At 43.2% G+C, this 27,564-nt stretch overlaps 1 protein-coding gene across 1 annotated transcript in view; it reads right to left on the reverse strand.

Annotated features, from left to right (window-relative positions):
• The window catches only part of ATP8A2 (ATPase phospholipid transporting 8A2), a 1,219,142-nt gene that overhangs the window by 1,082,918 nt on the left and 108,660 nt on the right, over positions 1 to 27,564 (reverse strand). Inside the window, exons 6-7 of the mRNA XM_029602569.1 lie at positions 24,295 to 24,335; positions 17,221 to 17,294 (exon numbers count right to left, since the gene is read on the reverse strand). Of these exons, the coding sequence (XP_029458429.1) occupies positions 17,221 to 17,294; positions 24,295 to 24,335 (115 nt within the window). The remainder of the gene's footprint in view (positions 1 to 17,220; positions 17,295 to 24,294; positions 24,336 to 27,564) is intronic.

The raw sequence follows: 27,564 nt of genomic DNA on the forward strand, positions 1-27,564 counted from the left end.
GTAGTGAAGCGAAGTCTTTGCTAACTCGATATGGTAGCGGAAGCAGTGGCTAGTTTTACCCGGAGGTACTGACGTCATGCGGTGGGGCCGCCCCCGAGGTTCCCGCCATGACGTGTATTTGAGCGTCAGAGATGTGCGCGCTCGCGTCCTAGGAGGCCACAGGAGTGAGCATGGTGCTGCATGGGGACGCCCATGCTGGTCTGAGAATGCCGAGGCCTGTGGTACTCAGCACCGGACACAGCCATCTTGCCCAAAGAGAGGGAAAGGGGAGAGAGAGGTAAGGCAGAGTGGTCGCAGGCGTCTGTGACCGACAGATGCAACAATACCCCCCTTCAAAGGGCCCCCTCCAAGACCTCTTCCAGGTGGTCTGGGCTTGCTTGGGTGTGCCAGATGGAACTGGCGCAGTATCTCCTTGTCTGTAATATTGGCCAGTGGTTCCCAGGAGTTTTCCTCTGGGCCATAGTTCTCCCAAGAGATGAGGTACTCTCATGTCTTGCCTCTTTTACATACATCAAGGATGTCGTCTACGGCATATTCAATGTCATCCTCTGTGTCCAGGCTGGTGGGCTCTGGTTCCTTTCTGGAGAACTCAGAGAATATCACTGGCTTTAGTAGAGATACATGAAATGCACTGTGTATCTTCATTGATGGAGGCAGTTTGAGACTGTATGTTAAATTTCCTAATCGCCGAAGGATGGCGAAAGGTCCCACAAAACGAGGAGCAAATCTTGCAGAAGGGAGCTTGAGTCAGAGGTATTTTGTGCTTAACCAGACCTTGTTACCTGGCTGGAACTGAGGTGCCTTTTGATGAAGGGCATCATAGGTCCTCTTTGCCTTTTGTCCTGCTTTAAAAAGGAACTCCTTCATCTGTCTTCAAAGCTGGGATAATTCTGCTGTGGTAGCCTGGGCAGCTGGAGAGGCTACTGTCAATGGAATAGGCAGCTGAGGTAAAGGTTGTCTCCTGTAGACAAGTTGGAAAGGGGAAGACCCCGTTGAAGAAGCAGGATGTGAATTGATGGCAAATTCTGCCCAAGGCAGTAATTCAGCCCAGTCGTTCTGTCTAGAGTTGACAAAGGATTGCAAGAATTGTTTCAGCATCCTATTCATCCTCTCAGTCTGACCGTTAGACTGAGGATGGTAGGCAGAGGTTAGATCTAAAGCTATGTCAAACTTCTGACATAATGCTCTCCAAAACTTTGCAGTAAATTGCACTCCTCTGTCGGATAGTATATGTTTGGGCATCCCGTGAAGACGAAAGATGTGCTTTATGAAGGGTTTAGCTAATTCAGTAGCAGAGGGTAATCCTGGTAATGCTACAAAGTGTGCCATTTTAGAGAAAAGGTCGACCGTCACCCATATGGAGTTGTTGCCACTGGAAGATGGCAGATCCACTACAAAATCAGTAGAGATATGGGTCCAAGGTTCATCCAGTGATGGAAGAGGGTGTAATAAACCCCAAGGTCGCCCGGGTGGTGGCTTTTGCTTGGCACAGACAGTGCAGGAACCCATGTACGCTTGCACGTCCTTCTTCATGGTTGGCCACCAATAGTATCTTTGCAACATTGCTAAAGTTCAACTCTGTCCAGGATGGCCTGCCAGATGAGAATTGTGTGCCCATTTCAACAGTCTTTTTCATAAACTTCTGGCCACCACTATCTTCCCAGCAGGTACCATGTGTGTGGCTGCGAGCACCATTCTTGCGGGATTGATGATATGACGGGGTTCATCTGGCACGTCCTGAGGTGAGAAGGAGCATGATAAGGCATCAGCCCGGGTGTTCTTTTCTCCTGGACGGTATTTCAGAAGGAAATCGAACCTGTTGAAAAACAGGGACCATCTTGCCTGGTTGAGTCACTGAGCATGTCGAATATACTCTAGATTCTTGTGATCGGTGTATACTACTATTTGGTATTGTGCGCCTTCTAGCCAGGGACGCCACTCTTCAAAAGCCAGTTTGATCACGAGAAGCTCCTTGTCTCCTATCCCATAGTTTCTCTCAGCAGGTGAGAATCACCTAGAAAAGTAGGAGCAAGGATGGAGCACATTGGATTCACTGTACTGACTTAGAACTGCACCCACACCAACGTCAGATGCACCAACCTTCACGATGAAAGGACAGTGTAGGTCAGGATGGCGGAGACACGGCTTCTATAGACCAGTGAGCCTGACTTCAGTGCCGGGAAAAATAGTGGAAACTATTCTCAAGAACAAAATTGTAAAGCATATAGAAAGACATGATTTAATGGAACATAGTCAACATGGATTTACCCAAGGGAAGTCTTGCCTAACAAATCTGCTTCATTTTTTTGAAGGGGTTAATAAACATGTGGATAAAGGTGAACCGGTAGATGTAGTGTATTTGGATTTTCAGAAGGCGTTTGACAAAGTCCCTCATGAGAGGCTTCTACGAAAACTAAAAAGTCATGGGATAGGAGACGATGTCCTTTCGTGGATTACAAGCTGGTTAAAAGACAGGAAACAGAGAGTAGGATTAAATGGTCAATTTTCTCAGTGGAAAAGGGTAAACAGTGGAGTGCCTCAGGGATCTGTACTTGGACCGGCGCTTTTCAATTTATATATAAATGATCTGGAAAGGAATACAACGAGTGAGGTTATCAAATTTGCAGATGATACAAAATTATTCAGAGTAGTTAAATCTCAAGCAGACTGTGATACATTGCAGGAGGACCTTGCAAGACTTGAAGATTGGGCATCCAAATGGCAGATGAAATTTAATGTGGACAAGTGCAAGGTGTTGCATATAGGGAAAAATAACCGTTGCTGTAGTTACACGATGTTAGGTTCCATATTAGGAGCTACCACCCAGGAAAAAGATCTAGGCATCATAGTGGATAATACTTTAAAATCGTCAGCTCAGTGTGCTGCAGCAATCAAAAAAGCAAATAGAATGTTAGGATTATTAGGAAGGGAATGGTTAATAGAACGGAAAATGTCATAATGTCTCTATATCGCTCCATGGTGAGACCACACCTTGAATACTGTGTACAATTCCGGTCGCCGCATCTCAAAAAAGATATAGTTGCGATGGAGAAGGTACAGAGAAGGGCAACCAAAATGATAAAGGGGATGGAACAGCTTCCCTATGAGGAAAGACTGAAGAGATTAGGGCTGTTCAGCTTGGAGAAGAGACGGCTGAGGGGGGATATGATAGAGGTCTTTAAGATCATGAGAGGTCTTGAACGAGTAGATGTGACTCGGTTATTTTCACTTTCGAATAATAGAAGGACTAGGGGGAATTCCATTAAGTTAGCAAGTAGCACATTTAAGACTAATCGGAGAAAATTCTTTTTCACTCAACGCACAATAAAGCTCTGGAATTTGTTGCCAGAGGATGTGGTTACTGCAGTTAGTGTAGCTGGGTTCAAAAAAGGTTTGGATAAGTTCTTGGAGGAGAAGTCCATTAATGGCTATTAATCAATTTTACTTAGGGAATAGCCACTGCTATTAATTGCATCAGTAGCATGGGATCTTCTTAGTGTTTGGGTAATTGCCAGGTTCTTGTGGCCTGGTTTTGGCCTCTGTTGGAAATAGGATGCGGGGCTTGATGGACCCTTGGTCTGACCCAGCATGGCAATTTCTTATGTTCTTATGTTCTTTTGAAAAGCCTCTTTGAGCGTCATGAAGGCTGAGATGGCTTCAGGAGGCCAATTGGCAGGATTGGCTCCCTTCTTGGTCATAGCAGTTAGAGTGACTGTCAATGATGAGTAGTTTTTAATGAAGGATTGGTAGACCGTCCAAATCCCCTGCTGGTGCAGGCTTCTTTTTTGTAGGAAACAAAGATAGCGCCTTACACCCCTGCATCGACTACAGGGGTCTGAATGAGATTACCATCAAGGACAGGTACCCCCTGCCCTTACTATCTGAACTGTTTGATAGACTCCAAGGGGCCAAAATATTCTCCAAATTGGACCTAAAAGGAGCTTACAACTTGGTGCGTATTCGAGAAGGAGACGAATGGAAGACTTCTTTTAACACCCGTGATGGACACTTTGAATACCTCATCATGCCCTTCGGTTTAAGTAACGCACCTGCAGTCTTTCAAAATATGATGAACGACATCTTATGGGACTTACTGTATCAATGTGTAGTAGTATATCTTGATGATATATTGATCTTTTCTCAGGATCTGCAAAGTCATCAGGAGGATGTTAAGAAAGTCCTAAGATGCCTGCGTGAGTACCACCTTTACACAAAGCTTGAGAAGTGCGAATTTCACAAAGAAGCTATACCCTTCCTGGGATATATCATTTTGAAGAACGGGTTTCAAATGGACCCCAAGAAACTTGAGAGTATCCGGGACTGGCCTCAACCCACAGGCCTGAAGGCACTACATCGCTTCCTAGGATTTACCAACTACTGATAAATCCCTTTTGTAGATTTTCCTGTATGTAGGCAGACATAGCTTTGGTCTCAGCTACAGAAAAAGGGTATACTCTTCCTTTGGGAGGTTCAGAGTTTGGCTTCAGATTTATGGCACAATCGAACTCTCTGTGTGGAGGAAGCACATCAGCTGCTTGCTTAGAGAAAACATCCTGAAAGGAGGCATATTGTGGAGGTAAGCCAGGTAGTGATGGAGTGGTAGGCATGCAAATGAGCGGTGAAACTTCAGCAAGACACCGACCATGACAGTCTGGTCTCCACTGGGACAGTTCCAAGGTAGCCCAATTAAATTGTGGCATATGGTCTTGAAGCCATGGCAGACCCAACACCACCGGATGCATGGCTTTTTCCAACACTAGAAAGGAAATTGATTCTGAGTGTAGGGCTCTAGGTGCGCAGGCCAATGGCCTGGGTGATCAATGAAACATCTCCAGGAAGTGGTTCTCCATGAATGGATGACAATAGCTGAGGCTTATCTATTGGTGTGGTAGGAATCCTCAAGTGTTTGACCAAGCGCTTCAGAATAAAATTACCTCCGTCACCGGAGTCAATGAGAGCGAGAGTCTGAAATTCAAGACTTCCGCAAAGCAGGGATACAGGTAAAGATAATGGAGGAGTAGGAGAGGTAAGGCTCAGGCGAACTCCTCCTGCAGATCCCAGCCCGTCAGTTTCCCGGACAAATGGGACAGGTTTGAACTGCGTGCCCGATTGGCCACAGTACATGCACAGGCCCATGTGCTTGCGGTAACGTCTCTCCTTAGAGGTTAAGAAGCTTCAGCCTAGTTGCATAGGCTCTTCCTCCTCTAGGGGTGCAGATGGCAAGCTGAAAGTAATAAGCACAGGTTTTGGGCGGTTAGCCCCCACTGTAGACTTTCGTGGACTCTTAGCCTCTTGAGTACGATCACTGATATGGCGGTCAATTCTCCCTGCTAGTTCCATCAGGGACTCAAGGGATTCAGGCAAATCACGAGCCACTAGTTTGTCCTTTATGCGAGAGTTGAGACCCTCCATAAGTACGGCACGTAGGCATCCAGTGTCCCAATGCAGTTCGGATGCTAGAGTCTTAAATTCAATGGCAAAGTCTGTAAGTGGCTTGTTATCTTGCTGAAGGTTGAGCGAGGCAGATCCAGTGATGGTCTGGCGAGCCGGGTCATCAAATACAGACTTAAAAAGTTGTAGAAATACTGATAGGTCATTCAGGATAGGATCTTCACATTCCCATAGCGGTGAAGCCCAGGCCAGGCTCGTCCTTCAAGGAATGACAGGATGTAGGTGGTCTTTGAAACCTCTGTGGGAAAGAAGGTAGGCTGTAAAGCAAAATGCATGCTGCATTGATTGATGAACCCTCTGCACATCTTGGCTTCACTCGTAAAGCGGAGATGACTCCGCCCAAAGGGAGGAGCCCCGTGGGGAACCACTGCGATAGGGTGACACAGCTAGCAGACACAGAATGGATAGAGTCTTTATTGTACTGCTGTAATTAGATGGTAATGCAGGAAGGTAAGGCACTGATCCACGAGGTACCAATACGCTCAACATGCTCAGAAGTGTAGTCTCACCCAAATGTTCACGATAGGCAGGAGCCCGCAATCCGGGTAACGCCGCGGCTGGTGGGTGAAATTGGAGTGCCGGTTCGTAGAGGTACTCACAGAGTAAAGGCATCTTCCTGATGGTAGAATGGTGGGACCGAAGGTCCGTGGTGTAGGATAAGAAGTAGATAGGCCCTCGAGGAGCGAGTACCCAATGGTCCAGTATCCTGGAATGAAATAAGAGAAAGACCCCCGAGGAGCGGTTGTCTAGAGTTTCTGCTGGAGCGAGGCCCTTAGCGAAGGGAAGCGTCTAAGCTGGCAGCTTAGAGCAGGCAGAGTAGCGAAGCGAAGTCTTTGCTAACTCAATTTGGTAGCCAAAGCAGAGGCTAGTTATACCCGGAGGTATTGACGTCATGCGGTGGGGCCACCCCCGAGGTTCCCGCCATGATGTATATTTGAGCGTCAGAGATGTGTGCGCTCACGCCCTAGGAGGCCACGGGAGTGAGCATGGTGGATGGGGATGCCCATCCACGTCTGAGAATGCCAAGGCCTGAGCACTGGAGACAGCCATCTTGCCAAAAGAGAGAGAAAGAGGTAAGGCAGAGCGGTCACAGCCATCTGCGACTGACAGATGCAACACTCTGCTGTACACACTCATGCCTCTCCCCTTACCCATCCTGTAAGGCAAAACAAACAGCCTTGGCCCATCCATAGAATTCACCTCTTATGGTCCTGTGCCCACTCTGTAGAGCATCTCTGGATAAAATTCCCATGCCTATACCAACTTCATACATTTCTGATTCCTGCTGACATCCTTCCAGACTGCTATTGAACTTGCCCAGCAAGATTATGTCCACCCAATAAACTCTCTTGCCTACCACCCTCATTGTCTCTTTATCACACTCAATTCCCTCTTCAAACTACTTTCACCTCCCACCTCCTCTTCACTCTTTGCTCGGATTATGTCTGACTACTTCATGACAAAATTCCAAAATCAGTCTTGAGTTCTCAACCCACTTTTCCCTCCCTTCATTCCTCTCCCTTTCTTCTGGCTTCTCTTCTCCTTTTCTGAAATCACAGTGGAGGAAACTATCCATCTCCTCTCCTTCTCCAAACTCACTACGTGTTTCTCTGACCCCATCCCCTTCCAACTGTCACATCCTCAATCTGACACTTTCCACTGCAACTGTTCCAGCTACCTTCAAATCTGCTATTGTAACACCACTCCTAAAACATCCTAACTGGACCCTACCTGACCTGTTAACTATCATCCTATCTTCCTCCTCCCTTTTGCATCCAAACTACTTGAACATGCTGTTCACCTCCCCTGTCTTGAATTTCTTTCTTCTCAAGCTGTTCTCAATCTATTCCAATTTGGTTTTCCCTTTCTACATTTCACAGAAACAGACCTTGCTAAAGTCTCCAAATGACCTGTTTATGGCGAAAACCAAAGGCCTTTACTCGATCATTATCCTCCTTGATCTATCTGCTGCTTTTTGGCACTGCTGATCATCACCTACTCCTTGATACTCTATCCTCACTTGATTTTCAGGACTTCGTCCTCTCTTCGTGCTCTTCTTACCTCTCCCATCACACATTTAATGTATCTTCTGTTGCGCAGGAGGTGGACCCTTGGACTGAGGTGGGGTCCACCTCCTGCATTGGCAGGCAGAGTGGGCTGACTGACTGAGGCCAGCTGGAGCTTCGCCAATACCAGCCCTCATTCCCCGCGGGTTGAGCCTTTGGGTTCCGGGGCTAGCAGGAGTTAGGTGGGCCTCTGTGTGTAGTCATCGATGAGAAGATGGAGAGGTCAGCCCAGAGGCAACAACGGTGAAACCGAAGTGTCTGTACTGGACGAGACGGAGTCCCGGAGACCCAGGCGCCAAAAGAAACCAAAATCTGACAGGGGGCACCCGAGCAAGAATAGGCCGAAGCCTGAGAAGCCAAGTCCAGGGCGAAGACAATGGAGGCATCGTAGAACAAGCTGTAGTCAGGGCAGGTGGCAATCAAGGAGCGGTGGCAAGGCAAGACTAAAGTCAAGTCCAAGAGAGAAGCAGTAGTGTGGTCAGGCGAAGCAGAGGTCTGGACTAGGAGATGAACAATAGTGTGGTCAGGCAAAGCAGAGGTCTGGACTAGGAGATGATCAGTAGCGTGGTCAGGTGAAGCAGAGTTCAGGACTAGGAGATGAACAATAGTGTGATCAGGCAAAGCAGAGGTCTAGACTAGGAGATGATCAGTAGCGTGGTCAGGTGAAGCAGAGTTCTGGACTAGAAGATGATCAATGGCGAAGTCAGGCAAAGCAGAGCAGGTCCAGGAGAATATCAGTCCGTAAGGAAAGCTTAGGTAGCACGAACACAGAAACGAAGAAGACAAACCAGGAACAGGAACTCGGAGGGATCAGGAACACGAAGGAATCACCAGGAGGCAACGAAGTACACGACCAGCGTAGAGACTGTTGCAAAGGCGACTACTAGGAGCTGAGCTCGGCCTTATATACCAGAGCTTCAGCGTCGTCATCATCTGGGGCCGCGGCCAAATTCCCTCCGCGGGCCCTTTCAAGGAAGCAGAGATGCGTTCACGCACCTAGGGAGGGGCATGGCGCTGGATGGCGGCGTTTCTCCATGGACCACGTGGAGAGGCCCGCTGCAAAGCACAGGAGTCTGTAGTAGAACCAGTAGTGGTGGGGACGCCCCAGGGTCGGATCCGGCGGCCTACAGCTACGAGGGAAGTGGAGCCAGGCGCTGGATTAGGTAGCAGAGGGTAAGTGGGCCTGGCCGCGGGCCTGCCACAGCTGGCACATGCAACATCTTCTGGTGGATGCCCCTCTAATGTCATCCCACTATCAATTGGTGTACCTCAAGGCTCTGTCCCAAGGAGCTTCTACATGTTTAAGAACCACTGCTGGTAACTCTTGTTGCTATAAGGTACTGAGAGCACAGCCTAGGTGCTGGCTTGGGTTTGAGCATCAGGCAATGGTGACTTTTCTATGGCACACTACCTCAGGTGTGAAAGCATATCAATATGCTTTGGCACACTGGTTGGGAAATACTGCTCGATAACATCACCAAAATCTATCTCTTCCTTTCTGAACACACTACCAGAATACGTATCCACTTTCTCATCAACTTTGGCTTAAATTATTGCAACCTGCTCCTCATAAGTCTCCCAGAGAACCACATATCTCCACAACAAACTATTCAAAATTCAGCTCCATGATTTATCTTTCATCAAAGTTTCTATACCCATATAATCCTTCTTCTGAAGTCACTATAATGGCTCCATATACATTTCCGCATAGAGTTCCTCCTCCTCTTAGTCACTTATAAGAATTTTCACTTTCTGACCCCTCGTTACCTTGCCTCTCTTATCTCTCCCTATCACCCTCCTCATGAACTCTGCTCATCAGGCAAGTGACTCCTATCTATGCCCTTCTCCTCTCCTGCCAACTTCTGACTGCTTTCCACCTTGCTGCACCATTTGCTTAGAATAGCTTCTCTGACTTGATGTATAATGCTTCCTCACTTGCCTTGCTCAAATTCAGTCTAAAAACCCACCTTTTTGAGACTGCTTCTAAATCTTAACTCCCAGTTATCCTGCTTACAATCTTACTGATTTTAGCCATTTTCTTAATAAATTAAATTCCCAAAGTCTCTTCTTGTCCAGTATGTTTGTACTGATTAGACTGTAAACTCTCCTGAGCAAAGAAAGTCTCTTATGTGCTTCTGTACAGTGCTGCATATGTCAAGTAGCACTACTGAAGTGATGATGATGAGGAGGAGGAGTAGAGTCTGAAAAATGTCCCTCCTCTGACTGGCTAAAAGTATACAATAGGTGTACATTTACACAGATTATAAGGAGGCATTCCCAAGGAGGCATTTAGGCTGGAGGAAGAAAACAACATGTGTACATGATATTTTAAAAACATCATGTACTATTTTACCCCTGTGGTCACCTGCACAAAATAGCAAGTGCAAAATACGTAAGTGCTTTTAGTGGGAATACTTTATACTAATTTTCAAATAAAAACTACCTGGATTGTTTCTCTTTGGAAATTAGTATAAAGTAAGTCTCAGCACATTAGCATCAACTGGCCAATATACTTTTCTTATTCTATTAATAAAAAATCAAATTATTAATTATATAAAAAAATAAAATAGTATGCAGGAAATCTGGACACATAAGAAAACAAACATTTTCCATTCTGCTTAAATGGTTTGTATTTCTTCACTGAGAGAGGAAAATTTGTATTTCTTTACAGCTTGACTACTTCCAATATGAGTGTAATGCTACTAAAATGAAATTTCTTCACTGAGAGAGGAAAATTTGTATTTCTTTACAGCTTGACTACTTCCAATATGAGTGTAATGCTACTAAAATGAAAACGGGCACATGATATGGGAAAGAGGATTTCACCCTAGAAAGAAATCTAGCTTGGAAAGTTCACTAGTAAATGCATCAACAGGCAAAAGATGTGCCCTTGATACAAATAAGAAAGAGACTAGCTTAGTGGTTAAATACAGGGTGAGAATCAGGAAACCGGAATTCCAGTCCTGAGGTCAACACTGATACTCACTGTAACCTTAGAGAAATCACCGTATCTAATGTTGTCTCAGGTACCCATTTAGGAGGCAATTTCTAAACAGCCCATGGGCCTGCAGGCTAATTTTCAAAGGGAAACTACCCACAGTGTTTTCCTTTTAAAATTCAGATCCAGCAGAGAACCGCAGGTACTTCTACCTGACTACAAGATCCAAAATTGTGGTTACTTTATTTTTTTTTTTCATTATGTAACTCTTTCCTAAGAGCATTTTTCACAAAAAATAAACTCTGAAATCATACAGTTTAAAGAGCATCCCCAAAATAATGGACTTTTCTATTAGTTTCTATTTTTTTAACAGTATAACAACAAATGTACAAAATGCCACACTGTATGGAAACCACCCAAACACATATCTTCAAAACATGCAAAGCCTTGCAGGTGAACTGAGGGGCTTCTATAAGTGTTACCACCATAGAAAGTTAACACACAGAAATATAAACAGCGAATCATGATCATAGCTAGGAATTGATTTTGTCATGTTGTCACAGTATTCATAATTTGAAGAAACTGTAGTAATAGCAGTAGTAGCAGTGTCTGAAAAATGTCCCTTTTCAAAATATCTGTGAAAACTTTCTGTGAAAAGTCAGAAAAAATACCACTGTGGAACAATGTCTGTGCTATAAGGTGGAGCTAGAAATTGGGGGAAGCAATACATTGTTAAGAAAATAAAATATATTAAAATGAAATCCGCAAAATACTTGCAAGTGAATTCTAACATGAAGTTGAAGTTACTGATACAATAGGGAATGAATTAGTTTCAAAACCACTTCCTTTAATTTATGACAATGATTCCTAAACCACTCTTGCAGTACATTTCTGGAAAAGGGGACTTCAACAGTCTCAAAAAGTTTCTTCTTAAAACATTTGTTGATTTAACAAAGTTAACACCGCTGCCCAACCACTTTGTTAGTTTTTTGTTTTTTTTAAATGGTTTGGTTAGGCTACAATGCTACTTTGTTTATATTTTGTTTAACAAAATTGAAACACAAGTTTGTTTACAGTAAACGGAATTTTCCATAGCTAGCAGAATGATTTAACCATTACATGTCGGTGATATCATCCAGCGGCACTGAACGGGCTTCTCTCTCCTAGTTAGTACAGTTTTTACTCTACTGAGCCCCCTCAGTCAATTTGAGAGCTAATTCTAACTAGGTAGTCAACTTTCCAGGAACACAGGTGGGTATTTATTATGAGATTTTGGAACTAACTGGAATGGGTTGCTCAGAGAAACAAGAAAAGTTGGGATTGTACAAGGAAACTTTAGCAAAATTACCAAAACATTTAGGAAAGGTTTCTCAATAGAAGGTGACAGTACCCTAGGCAAAGAAGATCCCTGAGGGCTAAAGGGCAAGGCATTCCCTGGTTTAGGACCTCATACCCTAAGACAGGCAGGGGTCAGAATGGAAAAGAGGAAATTCCAAATTAAGAAAGGACCCAAAAGCAAGCATTGCGGCTTCCTGCTGTGGGCCACTGCCCTGATAGCGGCAGACACTCAATTGGGCAAGACTGAGCTAAGGGGAAGGGTGTGTGACAGAGTGCACCAGAGGAAACCTTAGAACACCTTAAAGGACCTGTCCCAGCCCTCTGGTCCCAGTCCACCTTAAGGCAAGGCATTCTAGGTACAGAGCAACTCCCCTGAGGAGGCATATAGCTTAGGCTCTAGTTTTCTGTTTTGCTCTAACACAATTAGGATGATTGCTGGAAGCCCCCATAGGCTAAATAATCTGTCAGTTATTGACTGCTGCAGAGACCATTCATGTGGTTGAAAAGTTCTTCTGAGATGATCTGCTAATGTGTTGAAGATCCCTGGAAGACAGATTGCTTGCAGGACAGTTTGATGTTTACATGCCAATTCCCCTGTCTGTCACTTCTTGTCACAGATTCCATGAATGACCATATTCCTTGAGTTCAAAAGAGCCCCATATGGGTCCCCCAAACTTCTGTGATAGTATCTGTCACTAATGTAACTTGGTGAGGAAGACAATGGAGAGGAAATCACTCCTGAAGGATGTAGGGATATAGCCACCAGGGTAGATCTTGTGAAATGGTCACCTTGTACATCAATGTTTGAATTAGCTAGTCCCATTGGGAGCAGAAACCCCACTGCAGGAGTCATATGTGAAGGTGGCTGCCAAGTGGCGCAGAACAACTAGAACTTCTCTAGCCATTGACTGATCTGTAATCTGCTGTTTGAATACCAGGGATTTGAGTGAATATGCCCAATTTGATGGGAGGAGAGCTCTCTCCTATTGAGATTTGATTTTCTGGGATGGAAGCAGAGTTGATTTCTCAAAATTCACTAGGAATTCTAGTCATTGTAGCAACTGTATTATCTTTTGCAAGGAAGTTAGCACACCATCCTTTGAGCACACTGTTACAAGCCAGTCATCCAGGTAAGGGAGGAGTTGGATGCCCTGTTGTCGCAGATGTGCTGCCACTACAGCCAAGTACTTGGTGAAGACCATCAGTGCTGCTGAGATGCCAAAAGAGAGCATTCTGTATTGGTAGTGGGAAAAGCCCACCATGAAGCACAGGTTATGCCAATGGAGGGATGGATGAGAATATGAGTATAAGCGTTCTTCAAACCTAGAGCACACATCCACTTCCCCCTCTGGATGAAGGGAAGTATTGAGTGGAAGGAATTTATTTTGAATTTCTCCTAAAGTATATGATTGTTCAGGCTTCTGAAATTCATGATAGGTCTCAGTTCCCCAGATTTCTTGGGGATAAGGAAGTAGCAGGAGTAGAAACCCTGGTCCTGGTGATGGAGAGGAACTGGTTCTATTGCCCACTGTTCAAGAAGCAACTCCATCTCTAGGCAGTGTTGCATTGAGTAAGACAGATCCAGCTTGAAGGCTGAGAGATAAGAAAGTGTGGGAAGCTGGGAGAAATGCAAGTGATATTTAGACTCCACCATCTTGAAGATCCAGTGATCCCTGGTGATACTGCACCACTGCTTCAGGTAATGCTGGATTCTCCCCTCTACCAGAAAGGATGATTACTGGGTTTGAAAGATGGTCAAAAACTTGGTCCGGGCTTTGACTGGACTTGTTGTGTTGTTTTTGGTTGACAGTGCTCACACTGTTCAGAGTGAGTCGGAACTTGTTACTGTTGTGAAAGTAGAGGTGTCATCCAGTATCAATGGATGGGGCAACTCTGGTAATATGGTCTTTTAAAAGTATAGTCAAGGCATCTTGTTTTTGACTTGTGGAGAGTGACTGGACCGCACATGTTGTTCTTTTATTTGAGAAACTGTATCTCTAAGCTTTTCTCCAAAAAGGTGATCACCAGGCATGGGGCATTTGCCATGTTGTCATGGGCACATTGGCCCTCAACCAAGTCTACAGCGTGCTCCAATAAATGTTGTGCAGATAAATGACATGGTATTAAATGCTTCATAGATGGACTAAATAATATGGCATGTACACTCTTCAGTGTCTAACAGTGAAATAGGTGCAATTCCCCCTTCACCAAGTGGAAAAAAAGGGGTTTCAAGTTTTTATACAATTGTGTAAATATTGAACCAATTCAGAATTGGTGGGCAGGAGTTCGTGTATTAAGCATAGAGCTTTGAAAAATCTTTTTACCAAAATTGTCTAGTAGCCTGGGCTCCTTCTCTTGTGGAATATTCAAGTATATTCTTGATTTCTTTGCTCTTTCAAGAACTGGATTCTAACACAACTAATTGTTGGGTAAATTGCATATTCCAAAGCCTGGGGATTTTTGTACTCTGTACTTGAGATCCAGTTTCCTTGCTACTGGGACACAGGAAATAAGAGTTTCCCACATTCTGCTCTGCAATTCTTGCAGTTTATCGTGGACCGGGATTCCTGTTGACTCTGCTAGTGTTTCCAGAATTTGGAAGAGGCTGAATATGTTTGTTTGAAGATCTTTGTCCTTGTGTACATTAACTCTGAGCACTTTTTCTAGTTTGTCCAGAAATTTGTATTAGAAAAGGTCATCCAATGGAGAACAAGTATTCTGGAGGGTCTGGAAGGAGGTTGGAAGGGATCCCCATTGACCCTTCTTCAGAACCTAAAGGTGTGGGAACACTGATCCAGGACCCCATTGATGAAGAAAGTGACTGAGGAGGAGTCCTCAGTTGACTCAGAGAGGTACACTCCTGGTGAACATCCTCTAATTGACTGGACTACATTGTAAGTAAATGATATAGATTAGAACTTCATCTCAGGGGTTCTGATATAGCAACCACCCAAACCATGAATACTAGGACTCCTTTTCATGGGAGTAAATCTGACATCCTGGAACGGAGAAATTGAAATGGTTTGCCTCCTTATCCTTAGCCACTACAAAGGTAAAGCAATCCTTCACCAACTCCACTATCTAGTCAAAAGTTTGAAGTTCCCTTTGTCCTGGCATGGGTGGTGGAATATCCTCTTCTGATACCAGAATGGAATCATGCCCATCTTTTGGTCTCTGAAAAATTAGAATTGAAGACTGATTAGATTTGAGTGGTACCAGAGAGCAAATGGGAGCCGAGCCTTATTTATTTATTTATTTATTTGAAAGGCATTTATGAATCACTCTTCCCGATTAAGAATCAAAGTGATGTCCAATCAATATCATAATACACAGCAGCTAAAATAAAACTAAAACAGTTCAGAAAAATCTGCACACATAAAATATTGAGTGTGTCTGCTCTGTATTTCGCCTAACAACCTAGTTTAGCCCCTTCAATATACTTTATTTATTGCTACTGCTCAACCTATTATATCCCCTACCATATACCTTAATTACTGATGTTTCTCATCAGCAGTAGTCCTTATTCCAATAATCTTGTTGGTGAAAGACCTCTGATAATTGATAGGAGTAGGTATATCATATCCCCCTCTGACCCTGTCAAAATTCTGTGCAGGCCAGTATATAGCTGCATTGGAAGCACTGCAACACTATGCATCAATGATGGAGCAACCTGTCTTGATGTAAGATGTTGAGGACTGATGCAGTTTATGTTCTGGGTTTCAATGTGCTGAGGATTTATTCATCAGTGGCACCAGTATCTTGTACTTTGATGGTGCCTTGGACATATGCATTAACGGCATAGTGGACTTTTGCTTTGATGGCACTGATGGGTCTTGTGCATCAATCGTGCTGATGGACCTTGTATGTCGATGCTGATGCACCATGTGTTAATAGTGCCACTGCACCTTGCATCAATGGCGCCAATGTTGCCAATTCACTGTGTGTCAACGGCGTTGCTGGTACAAATACACCGTGCGTTGATGGTGCCAATGGTGTCAATGCAGCATGCATTGATGGTGCTGATGCATTGTGCCTTGATGGCGCTGATAGTGCCAATGCACTTTGCATCAACAGCACCGATGGTGCTGATACACCATACATTGACAGATAGTGCCAGTGAACCATGTGTCAACAATACTTGGTGCTTTTTACATGCTGGCTGTTCTGGCAGCACCTCAGAATGGTGCCTCTTCTTTGATGCGTACTTTTGCTTAATCGACTCCAAGGATTTGGCCTATTTCACTGATAGGAAGATATTTTTGAGGAGCTCCTGCTTAAGTTCCAGAAAGGCAGATGAGACTGTACTCAGGGAGGAGGACTGATTGCAATTTCTGAGAGGCTTACACAGTTCCTCCACTTTCCAGACCCTTGTTTTCTGGGTACACGAGACATCCATCCACAATGGTGACAGCTGGCCTGGGCATTGTCCAGTACGAGCGAGCAGTAGTAGAATTTATGTCCATCAGTAATGGATATGCTTCTACCACAGATAAAGTCCTTGAACCCACTTACCATGAATTTTTTCGCACTTTATCGGACAAGGTGAGAAACAAAATGTTCTTAATCCCTTTTTTCTTTTCTTTGTAGCACTGAAAAGTGCAGTTTGGGGGCTGTTGAGGCAGCGAGGCAACTTTAAGAAAAAAGTTACTATTTTCATAGAAGAAGCAGAGAGATAGGTTTGTGTCCATGCTCAGATGAAAAAAAAAAAAGACAGGGAGCTCACGAGGCAACATCCAAACAAGAAGTCCTATACATGCTAGGTAGAAGCAAAGCTCTTCCAGCTAAGTGAGAAAGATCCATTTGGTGCCATCAGGTGATGTCACCCACATGTAATGGCTAATTCAGCCCTGTTTATCTATGGAAAATAAATATTCCATTCTCTCCAAAAGAGCGTGGAACCTCAAATCATAATCCGACACTTGTAAGCTATCCTGTATTTTTTATTTTAGCAAAGAGCTGCCCATTACAGTCACTGCAAAGTTATGTGACAAACAAGTAGCCCCTAGTAACAGCAGTATAACAATCACTACCAGATTTCAAAAAGCTAATAGAACAAACTATTTCACCCATAAAATATCCTATCCTGATCTGAAAACTGGAAATTTTTGTTAAAACTAAATGAAATGACTTAAAAGCGGAAATATAATATTTACATATATAACTTTTTTCCTGGAGAAAAATGCTTTCAAAACTAAAAATACCACCAAAAGGTATCTGTCGTTTTATGAGTCTCTGTTCCTACTGGCTCTAGAACCACTTACAAGGGTATGCTGTTGGATTAGCCCTGTATATACTATTCCAGTGTGAAAACAATGCTCAATTGTTTTATTTCTTAAACAGCAATGATTATTATATTGCCATTACTAAAAGAAGCTAAACCCTCAGTAAAGCAGAACCCTCATTCAACAAACAGTCAGAATATCTAACCTGGAAGATAAAATGATCATGTCTGCTGGAAGATGCTGCCCATTGGTGACCTTCACAATGTCTCCTACTGCCACCTAGTCATGTAGGGGCAGAAATGCAGCAGAATGGAAGAAGAGAAAATGAATAGTTTGTCTATACCTATTGAACAGTACTTTTTAACAACTTATTCCTTTCCCAGATAGTAATAAAGTACCATGTTTCACAGAAAATAAGTGGCCACCATGTTACCTTTGAGGATAATTATTCAAATGTTAGCTATATGCATTATTTTCTTAAACAGAAATATTCAGCAACAAGAGCTTGATTTTTATCAAAATAATGTATCAGTGCATCACAATTAAATATAAATCCATCTGTATTTTTGAATTTACATAAAACATTACACAAAGAAAACATAATTCAAAGATAGAGCGGTTAAATATGCTATTACTGGTGGTGACAAAGAACAATCTTATTATTTTACTGATTTTCAGTGTTTATTTTTTGAATTTCCAAAGTAAAACCAATTCTAAACCAAAGAATTTATAAATAAAAGTATTCTTGTATCTCAAAAAAAGGCAGTGTTCTTTCAAACCCCAAATCTATTTTAAGCAAGATACATCATGAAATCAGGGATCTGGGTCACAATACCAGCATGCGCTTTCAAAGAGCTATGTCTGAAAGAGATGTGCACACAATATAATTTTGGTTCTGTTTCTTTCGTTTTCAGTTAATTTTGCATTAGTTTTCTTTCTTTTTTTTCTTTTGGAATATTCGTATTATTCATTTTTGGAATGCACGCAATTTGCATGCACGAGTGGCCAACAACACAAAAAAATGAATCTTCACAACAAACTGAAATTGTTTTACCCATTCTTTTAAACAAATGCATGTTTCTAATAGCCAAGAACATGCAGAAAACAAAGGAGGGCAATTTTCAAATCATGTACCTGGAGAAATAGCAATTTACCAGGGTAAATTGGTCTGTCAGAGGAGGAAAATAGGCATACAGGGGATTTTCAAATGCATGTACAGTATTTTTCACCTTCAGCTGTTGCATAAATATGTGTAAAGTATTGGATGCTTTTAACACACATATTTTACACTAGCTAATTTTCAAAGAAAAACTATAGGAGTAGTTTTGTTGAGTAAACACAAAAATATTTACCCACATGCAAATGAGGAACCATAATATGCAAATCAGACTTTACTGGTCCCACAGGAAACAATATGGTATGCAGCTTCTTCCTTTACTTACTGTGTGTCCAGTAAATGCATAAATCTAACAGCTGCCCCAGACCAGGTGTCAAGTTTTGACTGTACATTCTGCAGCCTAAAATCCCCATTTCACTTTGGGCAGGTTAACATAAAGGATTTCCACTTCCTTTGAACCCTCACAAAAGAATGTGGACCCCCTCCCAAACCCTAATGGATACCATCATTCACCCCCAGCACATAGAAAGCGTATTACCTCCTCTTCCCATCTCTCCCCCTCACCAAGAGACATCCTTAAGGCATACAAGACATTCCCCTTGGAGAGATAATACCCCTCATAGAACAGGACCGCCCATTACCATCTAACCCTCCAGAACCAGGTCTTATCAGTTTGTAGGGGCAAGATTGTCAAAGGCAGGTTGGACATTATTTGCCATATGTGGTGAAGCACCTCTTAGCTGCATCAATCAGCAGAGGTTGCAATGTGGACAAGAGGGCTAGACATCCCTCCTTCCTCTGAAGATCCTGCCCCTCCAAAGTAGTTAGATCTGGTAGAAGATCCTGATATTGGGGGGGGGGGGGAGAGAGAGGGGATACCTCCCTTTGGTGGTGATCTTCTGGGAGAAAGAGGATGCCTCTAAGCGTCAATGAGAAGTAATGTTTCGTGTTTGCCAGGTGGGTCAGTATGGTGCTTGGTGGGATTCAGAAGGGTGCTACTTGATCTTTCTGGGATTCAAATGGAGAACATGATAAAACAGCTCCATGCGAGGGCTGTTTAACATGGAGGATTTCAGACCATAGTTATCATGGATGTTAACCTTTTTCTTCCTTAATGTCCACATTAGATAAGCTATGCTGTTGAGAAAATGTTTTACTATGCCTTCAGTAAATATTTCTGCATTACACATTAAGACCTGTATGCGGCTAAATAGTGCTGAACGCGTTTTAAATATTGACCTCAATGATGTTTAACACGCATGCTGAAAGTCACACTGTGCACTAATAATTTATAGTGGGTAAAAGCCTGTGCTAAATCACGTGAGCCTGATTGCATTACAATTTTAGCACAGCTGCATATTAAAGATATTTAAATAGAGGAGTAATGAGTTGGTTATTACCCATTAGTTCACTATGTAAAAAGGCCACAAACATTCCCACAGGAAATTTGGCTCCAGGAAGTAGGTTTGCATTGAATTTCCCTGCTTGCACCAAAACTCCTTGCTCTGGTTAATGGAGAGAAGTGAATGCTGCGTGCTTGAGGGGTTTCGTTCCCTTTTTTCCGATCCTTTCTCCATCACCCCCTTCTTGTTTCAATCCTCTCCCCAAAATCCCAACTCCAATCAACAATCCTCTTCGAACCAAATGAAGCTCCCTGGCCCTCCTTCTGATAATAAATTGCTGACAGCATCAGGGATGCACAGTTGCCTTCTACCACATCACTGCTCTATGAAGGTCTTTGAGATTTGAACTGATCAGTGCCCCAGACTAAAGCATGGGCTTAACCGCAAAGCCCTTCAGGTAGCAGTAGATACAGCAAAAGGCAGGTGCAAAGCTCTGTATTCCTCCTGTCAGTCAAAGGGTGGAGGAGGAAGGAAAGCCAAAGGGGCTCCGATGTGGAGAGAGGACATGGATGCTACCAGAGAGAGGATCAAAACCAAAAGAGGTTATCAGGAGAGTCCCTATGTGTGCACAGGACCCACTTCCCCAAACCAACCACCACTGCAGACCCTCCAGCCGCACAGGATTCTATCCATGCTAGCCAACCATTTCATTGTATGCTGTTAATGTCAAATTCAGCAAATTTCCATGGTAATATAATACAAAACATTTGTCAGGACCCTTAAGTTACAAAACTTATAAAATAAGAGAAAATGTTTGGCTAATAGCTTGTTCCATGTCTTAAAATACCACGGCCTCTCTTTCTTGGAAAAGTGGAAGCTGATACAGATCTCTATTATGATGTCATGCTCTTGCAGATAAATATATCAATAACAAAAAAACAAATAATTACAAGTATTTTTCATAAGCTCTAAATATATTTTTTTCTTTTTTGCTTCAGTTAGTCACATGATTTTTTTATGAATGTGGATTTTGATTTTTTTTTTTTTCAGTAACCTGATCATAAAACTTTGGTTTGGATTCCTCGCTCTTAGAAAAGCTACGTAGCAACAGCAAGACAAAATTATTTTCAATAAAAAAAGACAGATCAGATTTTAAAGGCAATTGAAAAATTTTCAGAAAATATTGGTCTTTAAAAGACACAGTTCCATGATGACAGTGTTTCCCCACAGCGTTTTCGGCTGTTGTGGTGTAATTATTTAAGGAACTGTGTTTGGTAAAAAAGAACGGTTTTGGGTTTTTTTTTTCAGCTGTTGTGTTTATTGTTTCATAAAAGTAGATAGCCAACAGGAGACATTTCTCATGCTGTCAAAGTCCTGAGTATCCTTAAACATAGAAAGGCTCATCTTTGTTTTTGTCATTATAAACATCCCTGAGTCTTCATGAAACACAACTTTGACTAAACAACAGACACCTTGTACTGAACATAAGACAATATAATGCCATTTAGAAAAAGGGGGACATTTTAAATATATCACATTGGATATACTGGAACAGTGGAGTTGTCATTGGAAATAAAGAATTAAATGCTCTTCAAACTGTGTATGGACCACTACTTGTTCCACACTCTGATTACTGTACTCATTGCCTGTTGAGCGAGGACCTCTCTCCTACTATTCCTTGTGGATTTAGAAAAAGCTGAAATTTGAACTGATACAATAATTTTAGGGGTTTTTTAAATAAGTTTTTCTCTTTTCTTCCATCTGCTGGTGGAACAATAAAGCACTTCCAGACTAAAATATGAGAAGAATGTTTGAGATGATATTCCTTCAAAAGAATAAAGGTACAGTATCAGAATGTTTCCTAATAATGTGTTTTAATCAATTGATTAGTTTATAATACAATTTACTGAGGTTTATTGTGCTTGCCTGCAATTGGCTGATAAGGCACTTTGTGAAGGGAACTGAAGGGTAAATCAAAGCTGAGCCACTCTATGCCAGATTAGAAGGGTGAACAAATTCTGGAATACTGGACATCTGACAAGTACGTTTCAGAGAGATTTAAAAAAATGTTTCATTTTTAACTTAAATTAAGAAACGGCCTTTGCACTGGCATTTGGAATGGAAAGGGTCTATTGTTTCGAGAGTATTCCATTGTTTGATGTGCCATTCAAAGAATTAAGAGGTCCATATTCAGCCACTGTGTGGCTCATCTAGTTAGCCAGATAAACTTATCAGCTTACTTGGCCTATATATTCAGCAGCATGGCCACAGGTCTACAAGTGAACCGGAATTAGCTGGATAAGTTATTCAGCTAACTCTTAACATCAGAGATAACCAGAAAACTTATCCAGCTAACTCAACTCCTCCCAGTTACGCCCCCATAGCACCCCTAACTTATCTGGCCAAATTTTACCAGGGCAAAAAGTTATCCAGCTACAATTTTGCCAAATAAGTGCTCCAATCTTCATTCATCAAAATAACTTCTGAGTTATCTGGCTAAATACTCCTGAATATGGACCTCTAAATGGAAAACTTATTCTTTCAAAAAAACTTGGTGTGACCCGTTTCCAGTTAGCCCTGCGTTTACCTGTAATTTTGTAATGCAAGGAGGTTTAGAGCACACCAAAAACCTGCGAGGGTAATTTTCAAAGGGACTTCTGAGCGTAAAGTACTGCGTACCGACGGAAATTGTCTTTTTAAACATTGCACAACCAATACAAGCATACATGATGAATGTGTTCCAGGGGGTGGAGACTGAGTAGGACTGGACTTAAGCTCAAGCTTTTTGATTTTACAAAATATGTGCATACATTTTCTCAGCCAGACTACGCATACCAAAAGGCGGGTGTAACTGTGTGTGTGTGTGTAATTTTACCAGGATAATTTTCAAGTGGACTTTCGTGCATAAGTCTGATATGAACATCGATGGAACTTAAGTGTGTATTTTCCTGCTAACTTATGTGTGATGTTACAAAATTACCTAATATAATTAATGCAGGTAGCAAGGCTTTTTAAGAGCAAGCCTTCAGTGATGCCAAGACAGATTGTCAACATTAACTGGTCAATTTTAAAAGGCTTGCATGTGCCAAAACTGGGAGACACGTGTCTTGGATGTGAGCATGCCATGCGGATTTTGAAAGGACCATGACAACGCACATATCTCCCGTTTCGTGTGCAAAACGTTTTTCGGGGAAAAAGGGCAGGGCATGGGCCTGCGCTGAGGCATGATTTCTGCGTGCACCGATTTTCACACACAAGAATGCGCCGGGATCTCCTACCGCATAACTTTATTTCTGCTATGGACGGCATGTAAGTCATAAAATAAAAAAATATAGGCTACATAGCATGGTTTAGGCCAAGTAACTGGAGGGGGGGGGGGGGGTTAGGAAGGCCGATTGATTAAATGGGCAAACTGGGAATGAACTGGCAATATGGGCTCTAGCATCGGTGCACATGTCTAGTAAAATCCCCCATCCCCCCCCTTACACGAACATGGCAGCATTTACACGCAGATGCGCATGTCAAAGTGAAATTGTGCGCACATGTCTGCGTGAATAGCCAATTTTAAAACGCGCACGAATACACACATATACGTGCGTATGTTTTAAAATTGACATGTCTATGTGCGTGTGCTGGCAAACGCGTACGCATATGTACCTGTGTGCAGCTCTTAAAATCTACCTCTAAGTAATTTCAGATACATTCAAATGAGATCAAATAAAATCTGGAGCTATCAGCTATGAAATAACTGGGTTAGGAAGATACAGGAGGAGAAAGGGAAAACAGTTAAAGGTGCTTTCCCTTCAGAGACCACTTTTAATCTGCCATGGTAACCGAGCAAGGGGAGTTTCCCTTTGAAAATCAGCTTGCTGCTCAGCGGGTACAAAAGTACCTCTGGATCTGCAAGCTGCTCTTAATGTCCACAACGTTTACTAGGTCCTGTCTGCTAACTAGATGAAAAAAAAAGAGTCAGTGCTTGACATTTCTCAGACTTCTCATTCTCCATTTTTAGGCAACATGAAACTGAGCAATTCTCTTCCCTCCCCAAAATGAGACCAGAAAATTCTGGCCCCCATTAATTATACTACGAGACCCCTCAATTTTTGTTTAGCTTAATGCTATTGAAAATATCTATGAAACAATCGAGTGACAGTCTCTCGTGGAACAGGCTGATTCCCATTCAGTTCACGTGGGTAAGCTCTTAAAAATCCCAATACAGTGGAAGCAGTTTATACAGATGGAGCCAAGAGGTAGGAGGATCGTAATCACTTCACAAACTCAAGGTCTATGCATATCAGGTTGAAAAAAGGGTGCTACGGTCTGCGGCCTACAGACTGAAAACTGAGGTCGCGATGGCTGGCCTCTACAGAGGGAGGAAGGTGAGGGCCGAAACAAGAGGAGGCTCAAAACCATGGGTCGGGGGACACCCAGGGAAATTAACAAAAAAAAAAGTTAAAAACTCTGCTCAGCAGCCACATACCTATAACTTCAAAAACTTATTTAAAATGAATTAAGTGACCTGCAGTGTGATTGGTGGGGGTTTTTTTTAACCTCCTAAGAAAAGACAGGCAAACTTATGAGATATCTAATCCCTTCAGAGATTCTAATGAACGCTCTCAGGCGCATGTCGTAATCACCTAAGGCTGCGTTAACACAAAACCAGTGACTGTATCAGATCATCTTATTTCACAAATCATGAATAATTCTGTTCAGAAATTTAAATCCTTTAAGGCAAATTTGCAATAGATTTTCATAAATATCCTTCTAATTCTAGTCAAGCAAGACTGATGTTTTTCAAAACAACTTAAAATTTATTTACCTCCCTCCATATCACGCTCAGCCAAGCGCCTTGTCTCAAAACTGAAAAAAAAAAGACATTTCATATTAATTGCATAATGAAGAGATTGCCATAAAGCGATATAGCAAAGTAAATATATTGTCTTTCACTTGAACTAGTAACTGCATACCAACAACACTAAAACGACACAGAACCTAAAGGAGCCTACTTCCTGGGATGCACATAGGCACGCGTCTATGATCCACACATGTGTTGATGCAAACAAAAAAAACCCTCTGTTAGAGTCCTCATGTCCCCAGACACATTCTGATCTCTTACGCTTTCTTTTCCTTTGGGGAAAAAAGTCAGCTTTTTTAGGGGCCTATAATTTACCTGTGATAACACAACAACCGGGGCGAATTGGCCTATTGAGGTTTTGGACATGCTTCAGCGGGCTGGTCAGACCAATCATTAAACTGGTGTTGATCGCGGGAGGAGGGGGGGGGGTGTTCCTTTACCCTGCAGCCAATGCTATATGGGGCTGCTCCCCCTCTCTCTCCCTCATCACGTTCCCACTGCTTCTGCCGGTGAGAGGCAGCCAGCAAACCTCCCACTGCTGCCGCACCACCGGCTACAGGCCTCTTTCTGATCTCTGCCACCAAGCCCCCCTTATGTTGTGGCCATAGTGAAAAAATAATAACCCTTTCCCCCTCCCCCCCCCCCAACTCTGCATAGGGGCCTTTCTGCCCACCTCTTCCTACACCAGAACCATCAGCAGATAATCCTACCAGGATTCTCCTTGACCACCAATGTAAATGAAAACATTATTTTAATATATTCAGAGGCGGCAGAGGAGAAGAGAGAGTGGGAGTGTGTCAGTGAATGTATGTGTGTGTGTGTGTGTGTGTGTGTGCGCGCATTGGCATATGAAAGGGAGCATAAGCATGTGTGTATGTTGGTATGTGTGAAGGAGCATGTGTGTGTGTGTGTGTGTGTGAGGGAGTATGCGTGTGTATCAGCGTCTATGAGGGAGCATGTGTGTGTTTATGTGTCAGCATGTTTGAGGCAGAATAAAGTTTGTGTACCCTCACCCCCTCTTATCCACAACAATCTGAGAGTGATTGGAAATTAAAAGTTCCCAAGTATAGAAAGCAGGAATGTTTTAAATTCTTATTGGATTTAATTATTGGGTGATGGCTTACTTTTCTAGTACTGCTTCCAGTGTGACTTCTGTGAGAAGCAGTACTGGAGCGGCCAGAAGCAGGTGAATTTTGACTGGCGTGGGTGTTGAGTTTCAGGGGATGGGGCAGATGGGACTGTGGGTGGATGGGAGGGGAGCTAGACTGGTAAATATTATTCTGAACGGGGAAGGGGGGATGGTGGTGGGAGGGGCCTGATCCTCAGAATGCAATGCTCTGAAGCAGGTCTAACGTTATCTGACTTAGTTAACTCAGCTAGATAACTGAACTCCTCCCGGAAATGCCCCCACAATGCCCCCTTTTTTTTTTATCCAGATAAGGGGCTGAATATCCCAAACTTTGTCATGTAGATAGATGCATCAAAATGGCGTTTGAATATTGACCTCATAATGTGCATGTTGTAAGTGATATCATTACTTCATAAGTCATACTTTGAATGTCCTTTTTGATGTGAAATCTATTGTGATAAATGCATAATCTTTAATTGTGTATGGGGAGGGAGGGGCTGGAGGTTACAAGGCTGTAAGGTTCACCTATGCTACCTAATACCCTTGCACCAGCCCTGGCTGATCTGGCTCCACATGGGAAAGCAGGATTCTGGAGGTGTGCTGTAACTCTCTCCAGCCTCGGCCAGGGCTTAATTTTTCTTTTCTTTTTTTTAAGCCCTGGAGGAACAGCATGGATCACTTATGGTCTCCTCCCTAGAGTATGTAAGCAGTGCAGAGCCTGGGGAACTATAAAAGAATCAGACTCTGTAGCACATAGTCAATGGGAATGCGCTGGTGTGGTGGCAGGGACATGGAGAAGCTACCGCCACAGAAAGGGATGGGATGAGCCAAGAGGCACTCCATGAAGTTAGCATGTAGCACATTTAAAACTAAAACTAATCAGAGAAAATTCTTTTTCACTCAATGCACAATTAAACTCTGGAAAACATTAAATTTACGTTGGAGATCTTTTGGCTCAAATCTATCAAGCTCCAGGTTACACAATGTATCTGTGAAGGTTCAGTTTGCTATGCTTTTGGGAACTGTTGAAACACACACTGCAGGGAAGTCAGACAGATGCCCCGTGAGCCGGTTTTAAAAACAATCCCCCAGGCTAATATTCTCCTGCAATCTGCCTCTGATAGCAACTCACACATTAAACCATCAAATTCAATATTTAATGTGCATTATCAGTGATGCTTGTACAAGCGTTGCCAATAACACCAAACAAATTTGGCACAATGCAAGAAAAATATTAATGCCAAGCAGCTCATTAATATTAAAAGACCTAACGTAGATTGTGATAACTTTCCCTGGCTTATTGTGGACCATGAAGTTTAACTACCCTCTTTTCCCCAAGAGCATAAGCAGGCTAACAAACTTTTACGATCCTGCTCGTGGAGCCCATCCCACGAGCAAACCCTCCACTCACCACTCTGATACCGCCGGTTCCCCGTTGATGCGACCTGCCTTCCCAGGTTGTGCAGGGCGCACAGTAGGACAGGGTGGTCTGTGACCAGCCCATGGGGGGCTGTGTAGAGCACCCTGAGGGACAGTGCCCACCTGTACTTTCCAAGTTCCAAGTCCTCGTCTGAGTCCTTCCAAGTTCCAAGTCCTCAGCCTCTGTCTGGCCTCACGCACTTATCGTTCCCAACCGGTAGGTCCAGAAGGGCTTTTGAGTGGCCAGAGGGCTACTCCTGAGACCAGCATGGCATTGCTGGGTCTCATTGGTGCGTGTAGGCCCAGCAGAGGGCTGACTCTACCTTGTTCTTGTTCCGAAGTTCCTTGCCTTAGTTCTAGTCCTGCCTTGTTCCTGCTCCGCCTGTGCTTGCATGCTTTCACCTCCCACGGTGTGCCTTGGGGCTCCTCCCTGAGTCATGCCGTGGTTCAGGGGCTCATGCTCTCCCAAGAGCTAGTGACCGCGCCTCCATGCTCTCAACACCAGCCATAGGCCGCGCCCGCAACACAAACCAACCGATGCATTCAGCCCTGCCCCATCCCAAGATGTTTAAATGGGTAGGTAGCCCAGTTACACCAATCTACTCTCCAGGTGCACTCCTTCCAAAAACCAGCATACCCTTCTGCCCAGCTCATCTGCCCCTACTTAAAGATTCTCCAATCCCTCC

The sequence above is a fragment of the Rhinatrema bivittatum genome, chromosome 5, assembly GCF_901001135.1.
Source record: "Rhinatrema bivittatum chromosome 5, aRhiBiv1.1, whole genome shotgun sequence".
Classification (NCBI taxonomy): Eukaryota; Metazoa; Chordata; class Amphibia; order Gymnophiona; family Rhinatrematidae; genus Rhinatrema; species Rhinatrema bivittatum.